The following is a 14,649-nucleotide window of genomic DNA, read 5'->3' on the forward strand; positions in this document are numbered from 1 at the left end:
GTGTCATCCATTCTCTCGCCTCTCTCCAGATGCTGCTGCCTCACACAAACCCCTCAGGACGCCCTGCCGGAGGTCCAGGACTCGCCCACCCTCCAGGGAAGCTGCCTCGGGTTAATCAGAGAACAAAGGAAAGCAGGCAGGAGGCGAGGGGGGGGGGGCAGTGTTTCAGCCTTCCACTGAGAGAACCAGGTCAAGAAACGGAATCAGCGGCAAATCCACAGGAAACCACAGAGCCAGCTGTGGACTCTGGATCCACAGGTGAGCTGGACCGCGGGGAATTGGTCATCAAGGGTGACAGCAGAACGGGCACCCACGGAGCAGAGGAAGCAACAAGTCACTCCAAGGAGAGAGGGAAAGACAGAGGACTTTGGGGAACAACACGAACTTTAGTGATTTTTACCATCATTTTAACCAAAGCACCTTTCCTAGGGATCCCCATGATCACCACACTAAGGGAATAAAGAAAAAGAGACCAGGGCTAAAACTAGAAGAGACAGATCAAAAGCCCCCAGAGTCAGGCTCTGGCAGTAGGAGAAAAGAGCCAAGCAAAGGCAGGGAGGTGCAGAAGAGTCAGTGTACAAAGGCTGGAAGGGAGATGAGAAGTTCAAAACCGAGCAGAGGAAATCATCTGACATCAGCTGGACAGGAACAGTACATAAAATTCAGATTTCACATATTACAGATGCGTGAACAGTTTTTGGTATCTGCACTCAAATGAACAACATCCAAAAGTTAATATCTCATAAATAGTTTACAAAACTATCAACGATCTGATTCATTTTAAATAAAACTTTGAAGTGTGTTTTTGATCCAATGAATACTAGGGTACTTACACGTGTCTAACTCAGGACTTGCCTTTTAAGCATTATACCAAATATCACTGAAACTGCTAGAGGCATAAAAACTGGGGGCTAAAATGCTTCATATGCTTTTCTTGGTTCTCAGGCACACATCCAAAGATTATGAAACTTTGTAACCACTATAATCACAACAGAAAATTCCTGGACAGACACTTGCACACACAGACACCGCATGTCAGTGACCCTTTAAGTGAATCAAAGGAAAATGGGCTTTGAATTAAGCTGTTGAAAACAGGAAATATTTTTAACCTGAAACTCGCTTATCTAAAACAGTGTGAGCTCCTTCATCGTTAGGAAATTTAATCTAATTTAGGGGGAAGGGACACACTGAGAAAAAAGCAGTCCTCATTAGTCCTTGCTAAAAACCATAAAACTACGGATCATATTAGTGGAAGTGAGAGCTATATTCCTTGATAAATGAAATGTACCCCAGAACCCAGAGTTCATCACACACAGAAGCCTGCCCTTCACCAGTGCCAGAGTAATCACTCTTATTTCGGAGACAACTGCTGACTGCACAGTAAGTGTTGAAGCACATTAGCAGAATAATCCCCTCCAAATAGTTACAAAAGGTTTCTCAAAATTGTCCGAGGAATTATAGAAATCTATTTCCTGAGGATTCTTGAGAGTCTAAGAGCCAAGCGTGATTATTTTTAAATAAACTCCTGCAAACAGTGGATTATATACATGATCAGTGCCTGGACCCCTAGCAAGATGCAAGTAATTCCTTTAGGTTCCTCTATGCCAACATAAAAGGGGTCTCCAGTCAACACAAAGAAAAACGCTATTTGGGAAGCCAACACGGCAACTGCCTAAAACTCTGGCCATTCATGCAGTTAAAACAAAGCGGACACCCAACAGGGAGCCCAAAATACAGTGGACGTCCCCACCCTGAAATGCGTCCTCCTAAAAAGATAAAACTCTGTCTTTATCTCAATGAAGCGTGCCTGCGGGACCACCAGGAAGGATCTGCAACTTGTCCAGAAAGAAGATGCGAATGCACCTCTTTTTACTTCCCTGCCCAACAGTGCCTTCCCGGGAGACGGATTTCTGACAGTCTGCCTGCTGGAGCAGCAGCAAAGGGCGGAGAAAATCCTAGCGCCGGCGCTGCCAAGACCTCTCCAACCACCGCCACCCCGCCAGGTGCCGGCCGCGACGGGCGACCCCGATCCTCCAGAAACCTCCGCGGGCGCAAAGCCGCCGCCAAGTGCTTACCCGGGTCGGCCAGGCAATGCTCGGGGAGGGCGGCCAGCAGCAGGAGTCCCAGCAGCAGCGGCGGCGGCGCATCCTGGGACGCGGCGACCCGGGGACCCCTCACGCCAGCCAGGCCGAGCCCGCGCGCCCCAGGCCGACCCCTGCGCCCCCGCGCCGCCGGCCCAGCTGCCCTCGGGCCCTGGGGCTTCGCCTGCTGCGGAGCCATGGGGACGCTTCACTCATCCAGGCCGCTGCCTCGCTCCACACCGTGCCGGGGAGCCCAGCTTTCGGCGCCCCGGTCCTCACCGGGCATCTCCGGCCGGGGCCCGGGCGCCGGAGGGCGGGTCGCCGGGCGGCGCGACCTGCTGGCTCGTGCTGCCGCGCCCGGGCGGGCTCCGGGGAGCCGCGGCGTCACCCGCGCAGGGGCCGGGGCCGCGTGGAGCCGCGGCGGGAGCGGGCCGGGGTTCCCACGGTGCCTGTCGCCGCGCGCCCGCGCGCCCGGGCGGCGAGGGTGAGACAGACCCGCCCGGGCCCTCTCCCAGGCCCGCTCCTGCAGACGGATGGCGCGTAACCCTCCCTCCCGCCGCCGGCTGCTGCCTCTCCGCCCCGCTCTGCTCGTTCGGGCTCGGATTCCAGCTCCGGCTCCAGCTCGCGGGCCGAGGGTTACTGCAGCTCAGAGCGGCGCCTCATTGACAAAGGAAGCACGTAGCCACCGGAGCTGGAGAGGGAGGCGAGGCCGGCGCGCGCGCGCACCCCCGCGCGGAGCCACCGCGCGCCCCCCGCTCCGCGCGCCCCCCGGCCCGGGAGGGGGACGCCTCGCGGCCGTTCCTGCGCCGCGGAGGTCCGGACTGGGGGGAAGATTGAGGGCGATTGGGAGGGTGGGCTTTGCTCTCCCTCACCCTCATTTCCCCACTAGTTGAGACTGGCAGGACAGGTGGTCCGACCCCGAAAAGGGGAGTAAATGGTCTTGGTCAACGTGCTTAAGAGACCAGAACGCTCTCCAGCCTGGGTTTTAGAAAGCCCTCTGCAGATGGCCGAGCGCGCTTTGTGCTGTTGGTTCACGTCTTCTCTGAGCTGCCAGCGAACACCTGACTGCCCCTTTACCCCTGAGGAACTGAAGTGACTGTGGCCCAGTTGCAATAACACGCTGGACTAAAACACATTACAAATATTTATTGCAGCCATACTACGTGCAAAGCAGTACACTGCGCACTGGGGAGACCAGGGGAAAGTCTTTTGATAAAAGTCCCTTCCGGCAATCAGGCGGCCGTTACCCAGTGGGACAAAAGGCCCTCCAGGCAGCTGAATTGGCCTCCGTGCCCTTCCACTTGCCAAGCTAGATGGCCTTAAGCAAGTTACCTAGTTCATCGAGCCTCATATGTCCCCCAGTCAGTAAATATTTATTAAGGGCCCAAGCTTGCCAACTACTAGGCCAGGCGCTGGGGATGTAAGTGGTGGGCAAAGTGACATGTCCCTGATCTGATGAAGCTCACACTCTGCAAGTCACCAACACTCACCGACTGCCTGTTGTGTGTCAGGCACTGTTCTAGACACTGAGGACAACAGTGGCAAACAAAATCCCTGCCCTCCTCGAGCTGATGTTTGAGGGGAAGGACACTGGCAATAAACAAATGAGTAGCAGATAGTATGTCAGTGCAGGATAAATGCTACTGAGAAAAAGCAGTGTGGAAGGATGGAAAAAGGGAGGGTGTTGCAGTGTTAGATAGGGTGAAGGAAGGACTCACTGAGAAGGTGACATTTGGGCAAAGACCTGGAGGAGGTGAGGGCATAAGCCTCACAGGAAGAGCATTCCAGAGAAAGCGGACAGCAAGGGCAAACCCCAGGGCAGAGGAGGCCTGGTGTGCTCAAGGCGCGGCAAGCCAGCAGGGGGTCTGAGTAGTGTTCAATGTCACTTACTGGGCATCTGTGGGACAGAAGTAACACCACAGATCATCTAAGACACATTTTTTCACATATAACTTCTCAGAAGTCAGATGTGTCTTATAATGCATCTAAGACTTGTTGAAATACAGTAATGCCTTGTTGGGGTTATTATTATTTAAGCTTGCTGTTCAATTAAATTAGTTCTGCTGTTTTTAAGAAACTTGCTGTCTAGTTGAAGCAATAAAACAACTCAAAAAACCAGTTTGAGACACTAATGAGAAAGCCAGTCCATGGCCATGATTCAGGCAACATTCCAAGACAGGAGGCGAGGTCCTGGCAGAAGCAGTGATCCCAGGGATGGGGGTGGGGGGATGTGGCAGCTCAGGTGTTGAGGAGCAGGGAGCGCAGAGAGAGGAGAGGCCTGAGCAGAGGGTGGGGAGGGAGGCAGGAAAAGGCATGCTTGGAGCCCTGGGGCTGTTTGCTTGAAGCCAAGAACTCTATTAGGGAGAAGTAGGAGGGAGAGCGGGAAGGAAAGCGGGGATCCACTTGCTGAAGGCTGGGACACATTTGGAAAGGTTTCCTTGTATTGTAAGTGGGACTTTCCTTCACATTACTTACCAGATTTAGACAAAAAAATGTCAATTACTTTTCAGTGTTTTTGGTTGTTAGAGGGGTGTTTTGTTGAATTTTTCTCCCTGATGAGGCCAGCCTCAAGGCCAGACACGATCCCGTCTCGAGAAGCCCATCATCTGGTGGGGGCAGACACAGAGGCGATGCGGTGAGTGTGCAGTGTGGACAGGCGGCCCGTCGTCGTGGGCGCGTGGTGAGGGGTGGCTATTTCTGCCTGGAGGAGGAGGCAGGGTGTAAGAAGGTAACTTTTGAGGTTGGAGTGTGCCGGGCACAGCAAAGGGCCAGGCAGAAAGGGACAAAAGCTTGTGGCATGTTCCGGGAAAGGGTGAGGCATCCGGTGGGAGGGGCACGGAGGGGCGAGGGGAGACTCGGCTTCAAGGCAGGAGCCCTAAGCTGGAGGCAGATGTGGAGAGGCTGAGTCTGTGCCTTCTCCTCATCCAGTCGGAACACTCCGGAAAGGTTTTCTGCTGGAGCGGGAGGCTTGCTGAGATCCCAGTCCTTGAGAGATGGGCGAGTGTACAGACTGAAACTGGACTACTTAGACTTAAATGCAGGCTCTACCATTCACTAGCTGTGTAACTTTGGGCAAATCTCATAATCTCTCTATAGCTCAGCTGGAACACTGGAAATGGTAACAGTACCTCCTCGCTGGGCTGTTGTAAGCATTGAGTTGACACGTATCAAGCATTTAGGTATATACTTGACACACAGTAAGTGCACAATCTAGTCTACTGTATGTTATATGACAATTGCAACCCTCTTAAACCATAAACCCTTTTGTTTATTTTAGTCTATTTAAACTAGGGCTTTGGGACTTTCCCTATGTGTGAACTTATTGCTACATAGCTTTAGAAAGTCAGTGTCTTTTGTGCAAAGCATTTTGTGAGGCAGGGGAAAGATCAGTCTCTGGGCAGTGGTTTGAGGCCCTCAACTGACATCTCCACCATTGCTATCAGGGGGATTCCTGGGCCTCCGTTTCCCTCTTCTTGCAGTGAGAGATGCTTCTCCTCGAGTCCTCATCTCTGTCACGGACACTCCTTGCTGGTACATAGCCCAGGTCTACACTGAAGACCTTCCTTCGGGTGCTCGGAGCTGTGCTAGGTCCTGGGGTTCCTACAGTGCCCAAGGCCCTGCCCCCCTCACGTTGCTCTGCACTTAGAGTCACGTGGGGGAGCTGGGTAAACATACGCTGTTCCAGGCCCGCAAGTGCTGCCAGAGGCGGGTGGAGGGTGCTGGGGGCACAGGCACAGGGAGTACCGAGAGAGGAGCTGGAGAGGTGAGCAAGGGACATCCGCCCTGTCCAGGAGATACAACGTGTCTTTATAAACCTTGGTGGCCAAAAGCACCAGGTAGATATTTCAGACATCTTAGATTCCTCCAAAAAAAAACGCAGAAATTTAAAATGAAATTCTAAACATGGTTTTCCTTGCTTTCTGTGTCCTTGAGAAAACCCTTCACATAACAGGGTCGTAACCGGACTGAAAAATCCAATCGCCCCGGTTCTTGGTCAGCATGAGAGAGGAATTTAGACACCAACACAATGGCAACAGCAAGCAAGCAAAGATTTATTAGAGGAAAGGTCAGAATCATTCCACGTGAGGAGCGGGCAGTGCCAGAGAGCGCATCTGCCCCATGTCCTGGGTTAGTTTTGTTTTTATTTGGGCTGTTTAGAGGGAATTTGCGTTATCGGTTATCTGCCAATAATGGTCTTTCCTCCACCCACACATTGGGAGGGGGAGTTCTTGACCTTCTAAGGGAATCTTTGGAACTGTCATGGCAGTCATCCCCCGGGGAAGGGGGACTAATGCATATGGAATTTGTATGTAAATTAAAGAGAGGTCAATGTCCTCTAGAGGTGTGTAGCAGAAGGCTTTGCGTGTGCTGTTTGTGCACCCGTTACTTTTATCATTGTGGTTGAAGGTCTCAGACTCCGGTGGCAGCGCCAGACGGGTCTCAGTTCCCCTTTCTCTGCATCCTGTAGGATGCCTGCAAGATGCTTCACTGATGCAGCACGATCTCCAACTATGATCCCCCGCTCATGTCTGCCTGGTTACCTATCTCAAGTGTGCTGTGGGCTGGAACATTCAGCAGGCCCTTCCTGCATCTCACTGTCCTGGCCCTAAGAAGAGTGCTTAAGAGCCCCATGGGTGCCCTGCAGACAGGAGCTGCCCTGGAGGCAAGGAGGTGTGTTGACTTAACAAGATGGAAGGGCAGTAGGGAGCTAAGGGAGAGTTTTAAAGTAGAGTGAGTGGCCTGATCAGATGTCTGTTTCAGGAAGATCACTCTGGCTACCTGGTAGAATGGCCTAGAAGAGGGATGAGAGGAGAGAGGAGGCCAAGGAAAAGGCTTTTGCAGAATTGCAGGTCATCTTGGTTTCCTCTTTGCCTTGTCTCTCAACCTATTTTTCTAAAAGAGGTTTCCCAAGCTCGCTCCAAGGCTCAGCATGGTGGGGCCAGCACCCACTAGGACCGGCCCTGAGTGCCCAGGGGGTTGAGGCTGATCGCAGTCCTCACCACGGCCCCTACAGCAGCCCAGCAACTCAGTATTTGTGGATTTGAACTAGTCTTCCGTTAGTGACCTTTCAACTCCCCAGGTTCTGGCTAATTATTCTCCAAATCCTCCAACGGGAAGAGGCAATTATTTTTTTAACCATCAAGGGTTAATTTGTCTTGTTAACGTTTCTGTTGCTTCTAGGATACTAGCTCATTTTTATTGCATCTCTTTGCCTTCAAGTTCTGAGTTAGCTGTGTTAAGCCTTTCCTCAGGCCCTGCAGGGTGGGAACTGGGATTGGCCATTGAAAATCTCAGTGACCTACAACTGAGTTCCAGTCCTAATGCTATCACCTAATAACTGATGACCTTGGGAAAATTTTCAAAACTCCTTGTACTTCAGTATCCCTCTTTTAGAAAACTGGAGGTATCTACCCAAGATAAATAAAAACATATGTCCACACAAATACTTCTATACAAACATTTGTAGCAGCATTATTCACAGTAGCCAAAAAGTGGAAACAACCCAAATGTCCATGAGCTGGTGAATGGATAAACAGATGTGCTACAATAGCATACTATTTGTCAATAAAAGGTAACGGAGCTCTTGGACATGCTACGCTGTGGATGAACCTTGAAAATATTATGCTAAATGAAAGAAGTCAGTCACAAAGGGCCAGATTGTGATTCCATTTGTATGAAATGTCCAGGAAAATGTCAAAGAGACAGAATGTAGCATCCTGGTTCCCCAGGGCAGGGGAGGAAAATTGGGAATGACCAACTGTAAATGGGCACAAGGCTTCTTTTTAGGGTGATAGAAACATTCTAAAATTAGGTCGTGATGATGGATATATAACTGTAAATACACAAAAATTCATTGAATCGTACACTTAAAACTAGTGAATTTTATGTTACGTACATCATATCTTTACTTTTATTGAGGTCATACTAGTTTATAACATTGTGAAATTTCAGTTGTACATTATTATTTATCAGTCACCATATAAATATGCCCCTTTACCCCTTATGTCCACCCCCTAACCCTCTTCCCCTCTGGTGACCACTAATCTGTTCTCTTTATCCATGTGTTAGTTTACCTTCCACATATGAATGAAATCATATGGTGTTTGTCTTTCTGTCTGGAATATTTCGCTTAATATAATACCCTCAAGGTCTATCCATGTTGTTGCAAATGGAACAATTTTGTCTTTTTTTTACGGCTGAGTGGTATTCCATTGTATATATATACCACATCTTCTTTATCCAATCATCAGTCGAGGGACGCTTGGGTTGCTTCCACTTCTTGGCTGTAGTGAATAATGCTGCAATGAACATAGGGGTGCATAAGCCTCTTTGGATTGTTGATTTTAAGTTCTTTGTAATAAATACCCAGTAGTAGGATAGCTAGGTCATATGGTATTTCTATTTTTAATTTTTTGAGAAATCTCCATACTGTTTTCTCTAGTGGCCACATCAGTTTGCATTCCCCCTAGCAGTGTGAGGGTTCCCTTTTCTCCACATCCACTGCAACATTCGTTATTTTTTGTCTTGGTGATTATAGCCATTCTAACCAATGTAAGGTGATATCCGTAAATCACGTCTTAATAAAGCTATTCAAAAAGGAAACCTGAACCTGGCACAGAAATTTCTTGAAATCTTTGATATTATTGTTATATAAAGTCTTTTTCTCAAGCACATAAAATATATGTAAAATTTCATTTTCAAGTTCTATCATTTTTGAAAGATCTATTAGAAGTGTAATATAAACAGCACATGTTCTAAACAAGGATAGCCCACTAGCAATAAATGCCAGCTCCTCCAACTAATCAATAGCCCTTTTCATTTGCCAAAAACAAATGAAAGTTTTATTAGGAAGTCCAATTTCATGCATCTTCAGACCAGATGAAACCATCACCCCTTTAGAGGCAACACGCACAATAACAGCATCTTGCATTCGTAAGTACCTGTTATGTGCCTGGCAGTAGACACTTTGTGTATAGTAACCCAACCGTATCTATCACTTCTTCACAATGTCTGGTTTAATCTTTACCCCTTCATTCATTCAATAACCCTTTATTGAGCACCTAGTATGTGGCCAATAATGTGCTCCCTGGGGCTATGAAGATGAGTCAGACAAACCCATTTCCCTCGGGTCTCAGGATATATCAATGGAGAAATAAAATGATAAAACAATTATTTATGCTGTGGGGGAAAATGACATAAGGAGATATTAATCTCTTCCTGGGTCAGGGAAGGTTGACAGAGAAGGTGACACTTGAGGTGGGACATGACACGCAGACAAGAGGGAGCAAGAGAGAGGGCATTTGACCTGTGCCAAGGCATAGAATTATAAATCAACAGGTGCCTTCACACAAAACCAAGTAGCTGATGTGGCTGTTCAGTATGAGGAGGAAAGCAATAGGAGGTTCTGTCAGTGAGGCAGACAAGGGACATACCATAGAGAATTCCATGTCTTCCTCAGAGATTTGGACGTTACTCTGAAAGGGATAGTCAAGATTTTATTTATTTATTTATTTTGTGAGGAAGACCAGCCCTGAGCTAACATCCATGCCGATCCTCCTCTTTGTGCTGAGGAAGACTGGCCCTGGGCTCACACCCATGCCCATCTTCCTCCACTTTATACAGGACGCCGCCACGGCATGGCCTGACAAGCGGTGCATCAGTGGCGCCCAGGATCCGAACCCGGCCGCCAGCAGCAGAGCGTGCCCACTTAACCGCTCTGCCACGGGCCGGCCCCCAGGGATAGTCAGGATTTTAAAGCAGGCCAGCATCCAATGGCAGCTCCAGGATGTCCACCTGGGGAGCTGTGCAAGCCCTGGTCGAGGACTCGCACTGAAACCAGAACTGGCAGTCCGGACCCTGCTTCCACTTAGACCGTGTGTTGACTTGCCCCGCCTCCCCTGCCCCAAGCACCTCCTTGTCATCTCCACCGCCACTATCTTAATCAGAACTGAACTTTAATAAGATCATCCGGCATGTAATAAAAAGGCTGGCTAGAGCTGGGAGAGAAGGGTGGACTGGAGGCGAGGAAGTCAGATGAGAGCATTCGTTTAGACAGGTTCCTAGGCCTGAACCCAGGCCGAGCAGTGGGGCCGGCGAGGAGGAGGAGGAGCAATGTGGCAGCAGGTCTGACCCGGTGACTCTTGATGGGAGGACCAGCGGGAGGAACGGAAGACAATGGTCAGCTGCGGATTGGGGTGAGTGAGGATGTCATTAACTAAGAGCTGGGAATAGAGGAAAAGGAGGTTGGGGGAAAAGAAAACAAGAGCTAGAAAGGGCATCCAGCTGGAGATGTCCACTGGGCCCATGTTTCACAAATTTCAATGTGCACACGAACGTGGAGATCTTGTTAAAATGAAGATTCTGATCAAGTAGGTTTGGGGTCACCCAGGAGCCTGCATTTCTAAAAAGCTTCCAAGTGATGCGGATCCTGGTCGATACCACACTTGGGGCAACAAAACATTAGGCCTTTGAACGCAGGGCTTATATTTGATCTCAATAAATGAATTTTTAAAAACTCAAATCCCTGGGCCAGCCCCGTGGCTTAGTGGTTAAGTGCCCACGCTCCACTACTGGCGGCCCGGGTTCAGATCCCAGGCGCGCACCGACGCACTGCTTCTCCGGCCATGCTGAGGCCGCGTCCCACATACAGCAACTAGAAGGATGCACAACTATGACATACAACTATATACTGGGGCTTTGGGCGGTGGGGGGGAAGGAGGATTGGCTATACATGTTAGCTCAGGGCAAGTCTTCTTCAACAAAAAGAGGAGGATTAGCATGGATGTTAGCTCAGGGCTGATCTTCCTCACACACACACACAAAAAATCAAATCCCTGAGCTTTGGTAGCTTTAGAGAAGCTATTCCTGCCTCCTCACAAGGAAAAACAAAAACCAGCTTTGTTTCTACTCTTCACTTTCCCACCCATTACTGTGACGCAGTGTCTTCCTGTTCTGATTATTTTCCCTCCCCATTGACATTAGGCTTGGCCATGTGACTTTTTTTGGCTAATGAAATGTGACAATAGTGACAGTGTGCCAGTTCCATTCGTAAGGTTTAAGAACCATTGCAAGGTTCAGTTCTGCATCTTTTCTCTCTTCCATTAGGAGAACATGTCCAATATTTATCACCCCTTCAGTACAGATAGAAAAATGAAGAAGACTCATGGGCTATACATGGCCTGTAGCCAGGGGCAGAGCTGCCACCAACCTGGGACGAACATACAGCAAGAGTGATAGATAAGCCTGTGTCATTTTTAGCTACTGAGATTTGGGGAGTCATTTGTTACTGCAGTATAACCTAGCAAAAGCTGACTAATAGATTCTTATGGCTATTAATGAAAGAAATAAGGTAGGAAGGAAATAGAAGAGCTAAAATATTGCATTTTTTTTAAGTTGTTATTAAATTTTCAAATATATTCTCTTATGGATACCAAAAAGATACAGAATGAGGATGTAGGCTCATTGTAACCCTTGAGATTATTTGATTGCAAGTTTCCAGGAGAGTGTAAAGAACGTCAACTTTGGAATGACAGCTCTGGCTATGCCATTCTTCTTGTGAACAACTCACAGCCCCTCTGCGGTTCACATACATGAGGAAAGTGGAAGTACTAACTGCTTTGTGTGGTTTTGAAAGTTTGTACCAGTTTATGAGAGTTGATAAATTTTCAGGAATTTTGTGAACCAGCTGTTAAACACATTATTAAAACTTGACTTACACAAAGTTAGAATTAAATTATATTAAAAACAAAGGGAATAATTAAAAGCAGCCCTCACTTTACATGGTTTGGATATGCACGAGTTTCAGTCACCACAGTTGAGTTAAGTAACACCAGTCTGCCAACAACATGGCTTCAATTTCAGTGACCACAGTCTATTTACTATGAGTGACTGCATCAAGTACAAACTGCACCATTGGCTCTTCAGTCCATAACAGATGCACGTCACGATCAGTGACCAATCACAGCACTTCTTTCAAGACAGTTGGATCACTGCTCATCTGCCAATCCGTTCACGCAGACAGCAAAGCCTGTAGCTGTGTTCCCTCCTTGTCTTCCAGGGATAAACCCAAAAAGAGGGAAGTGGCCAACAAAGATGGAGCAGAGAAATGAAAAGTGATAATGCTGGTAGTCAAATCTGAATCCAATGTAAACGGAGTTACAGAAGAAAGGGCTGATTGCAGGAACGCTGACATGCTGCTGTTAGAGAGACTGTGCATATACAGCCAGGGGAACCGTAGTGAAGGCAAACTCATCGACATAAATGAGCAAAGCAGTTGTGACAAAAAGGATGAAGATATCCCAGAGAGGAAGTGATGCCAGCAAAAAAATTCACATTAGAGGAATTCTCAGAGTATTTCACAACATTCAAAGCACAAAGGATAAAATGCTGGAAGCTGATCCAAAATGAGAAAGGTGTATGACAATTTGCCAAGATATAGAAAAGATGCATCCTAAATTACACAACGAGAAGGTGAGCACCGTTTAAACTACTCCTGTTAAGGGCTTGACAAAGAAATAAAAACACTTTAATTTTCAATGTTTCTAATGTTTTAAATTACTGTAGTATATAAATATTAGCCTTACCATTTTTTTCATTTCCCTATATACATTTATAACCAACAGTAAGAGAGTTTGTAATGCTTTAACAAAAAATACTGAAGGTTATGGAACAATTGTAATTTTTCCCATTGATTATTAGGATCATCTTGCATGGTTTCAGCTTGCTTGGTCATTTTTACGGTCCCATACTACCATCCAAAGTGAGGACTGCTTGTCCTCAAAACTGACCACTTTTTAGTTATTTTACGTTTGACTATTATCCGTGCTCCTGAAGTTATGTCTATTGTATCTGTACAGTGGAAATACTATAGAAGTGTGCACATCTCTTCCCAACTGTATGTTGAGTGACTTCATATATGTAGCTTGAAATTCTCTATGGTGGGAGCATTTACACCATGGAAATTGGCAAACTCTACAAACCAGGGCTTGGTTTATTGTTTTGTTGATTTTCTAAACTTAAGTGATGGAGAAAATGTTAATGCAGTTAAAGTGTAAATGTCTGTAGCTGTACATTGTAGATAGCATAAAAAATTGAGGGAAGGCATATTCTTCCAATATTTGAAAACTGTCATCAGACTGAGCAGAGAATTCACTCATGTCATTGAGGAACCCTGTGAAGTTCCAAGAAATGTCTTTGTTGTTTCACTTTGGTCTTTTTTTTTTTTTTTAAAGATTTTATTTATTTATTCCCCACCCCCAAAGCCCCAGTAGATAGTTGTATGTCATAGCTGCACATCCTTCTAGTTGCTGTATGTGGGACTCGTCCTCAGCATGGCCAGAGAAGCAGTGCCTTGGTGCGCGCCCGGGATCCGAACCCAGGCCACCAGCAGCGGAGAGCGCACACTTAACTGCCAAGCCACCGGGCCGGCCCCTCACTTCGGTCTTAAATGTAAAAGCAAATAACAATGAACAGTCAGGTCAGAACTACCCCTGTTCAATAACATAAGCAACTTCTTTGCTAAATCATATAATAATCAAGCATTTATTCATAGCCTGATTTTGTCAAATTGTGGTTGAATTAGAACCATAGGTTGGCTGTAGATACAAGAGTTTGGCAAAAGTCAATGTAAACATTCTGTGAGAATCAACTGGGTATATGGAATTTATAATAAAAAGTATCGTATTTATTATCATTTGTAAATTGTGTGCTACACATTTATAGTAATAAAATTTATAACAAACTGATGTGCGTACATATGCACACAGCCCCCATCTCCTGCCCCCACCGCAGCTGGCTGTCAAGTATTGACCAGCACTGGATTCAGGGAATGTAGTGAGGGGGAATGTCCATAAGCTGTAGGGTCAAACAGGGCCTTGCATCTCAGCACTGCTTATGTGTTATCTTAAGTATTAATTACTGAGCCTCTCTAAGCATTTTCCTTCTTCTGCAAAATAGAAAAATAAAAAGTAAAATACAGAAGGATTTTGGCACAGGAAGGGGTTGCTATGAGGAGGACAATGCCCATACAAGGCTCTGGGACAGTCTGGGTGCTGAAGGACTGGTACTCTTTTTCCTGTTACCATTTCCCTCCCCTACCAGCTGCCAAATCCTCTAAGTGTGATTTCCTTTGCTGGAGAGGAAACGATCCACACATTTGGGACTCCATGGCAGATCTCCATGGCAGCGGAGGAGTGAATGGATGGATGGATGAATGGATGTCTTCCTTTGATTCTGTGATAAAGCAACCAGTCTAAGCAGTAATCGAAGGATTCACTCAGGTTTGGAATCCCTCCTTTTTCAAAATCCATTAATAAACCTTAGAAACTTCTCACATGACATATATTATCGGTGTTCACGGGATATAGCCTGCACCGCTCCTATTTCTACTTCGTTACTTTCTTTCAAGTTGTCATGGGACCAAACTCCAAGGGAAAATTATTAGAGAACTCTTTCTCCCCCTGCTGGCCACACTACAATATAGCAACACGTACTGTAATGAACGAGATTGTCAAATGTCAAAACTGAGAGAGAATTCAAAGAATAAATATTCTAGCAAACTGGCTACCCA

At 47.1% G+C, this 14,649-nt stretch overlaps 1 protein-coding gene across 8 annotated transcripts in view; it reads right to left on the reverse strand.

Moving 5' to 3' along the window:
• The window catches only part of KIAA1549L (KIAA1549 like), a 288,867-nt gene extending 286,095 nt beyond the window's left edge, over positions 1-2,772 (reverse strand). For 7 of the 8 annotated variants that reach the window (XM_058527183.1, XM_058527182.1, XM_058527179.1 and 4 more), the window contains exon 1: positions 2,076-2,772. In XM_058527183.1, the coding sequence (XP_058383166.1) occupies positions 2,076-2,280 (205 nt within the window). In that variant the 5' untranslated portion in view covers positions 2,281-2,772. The remainder of the gene's footprint in view (positions 1-2,075) is intronic. The other variant, XM_058527188.1, reaches the window with a different exon arrangement.
• Positions 2,773-14,649: the final 11,877 nt, after the last annotated feature.

The sequence above is a fragment of the Diceros bicornis genome, chromosome 31 (genome assembly GCF_020826845.1).
Source record: "Diceros bicornis minor isolate mBicDic1 chromosome 31, mDicBic1.mat.cur, whole genome shotgun sequence".
NCBI lineage: Eukaryota > Metazoa > Chordata > Mammalia > Perissodactyla > Rhinocerotidae > Diceros > Diceros bicornis.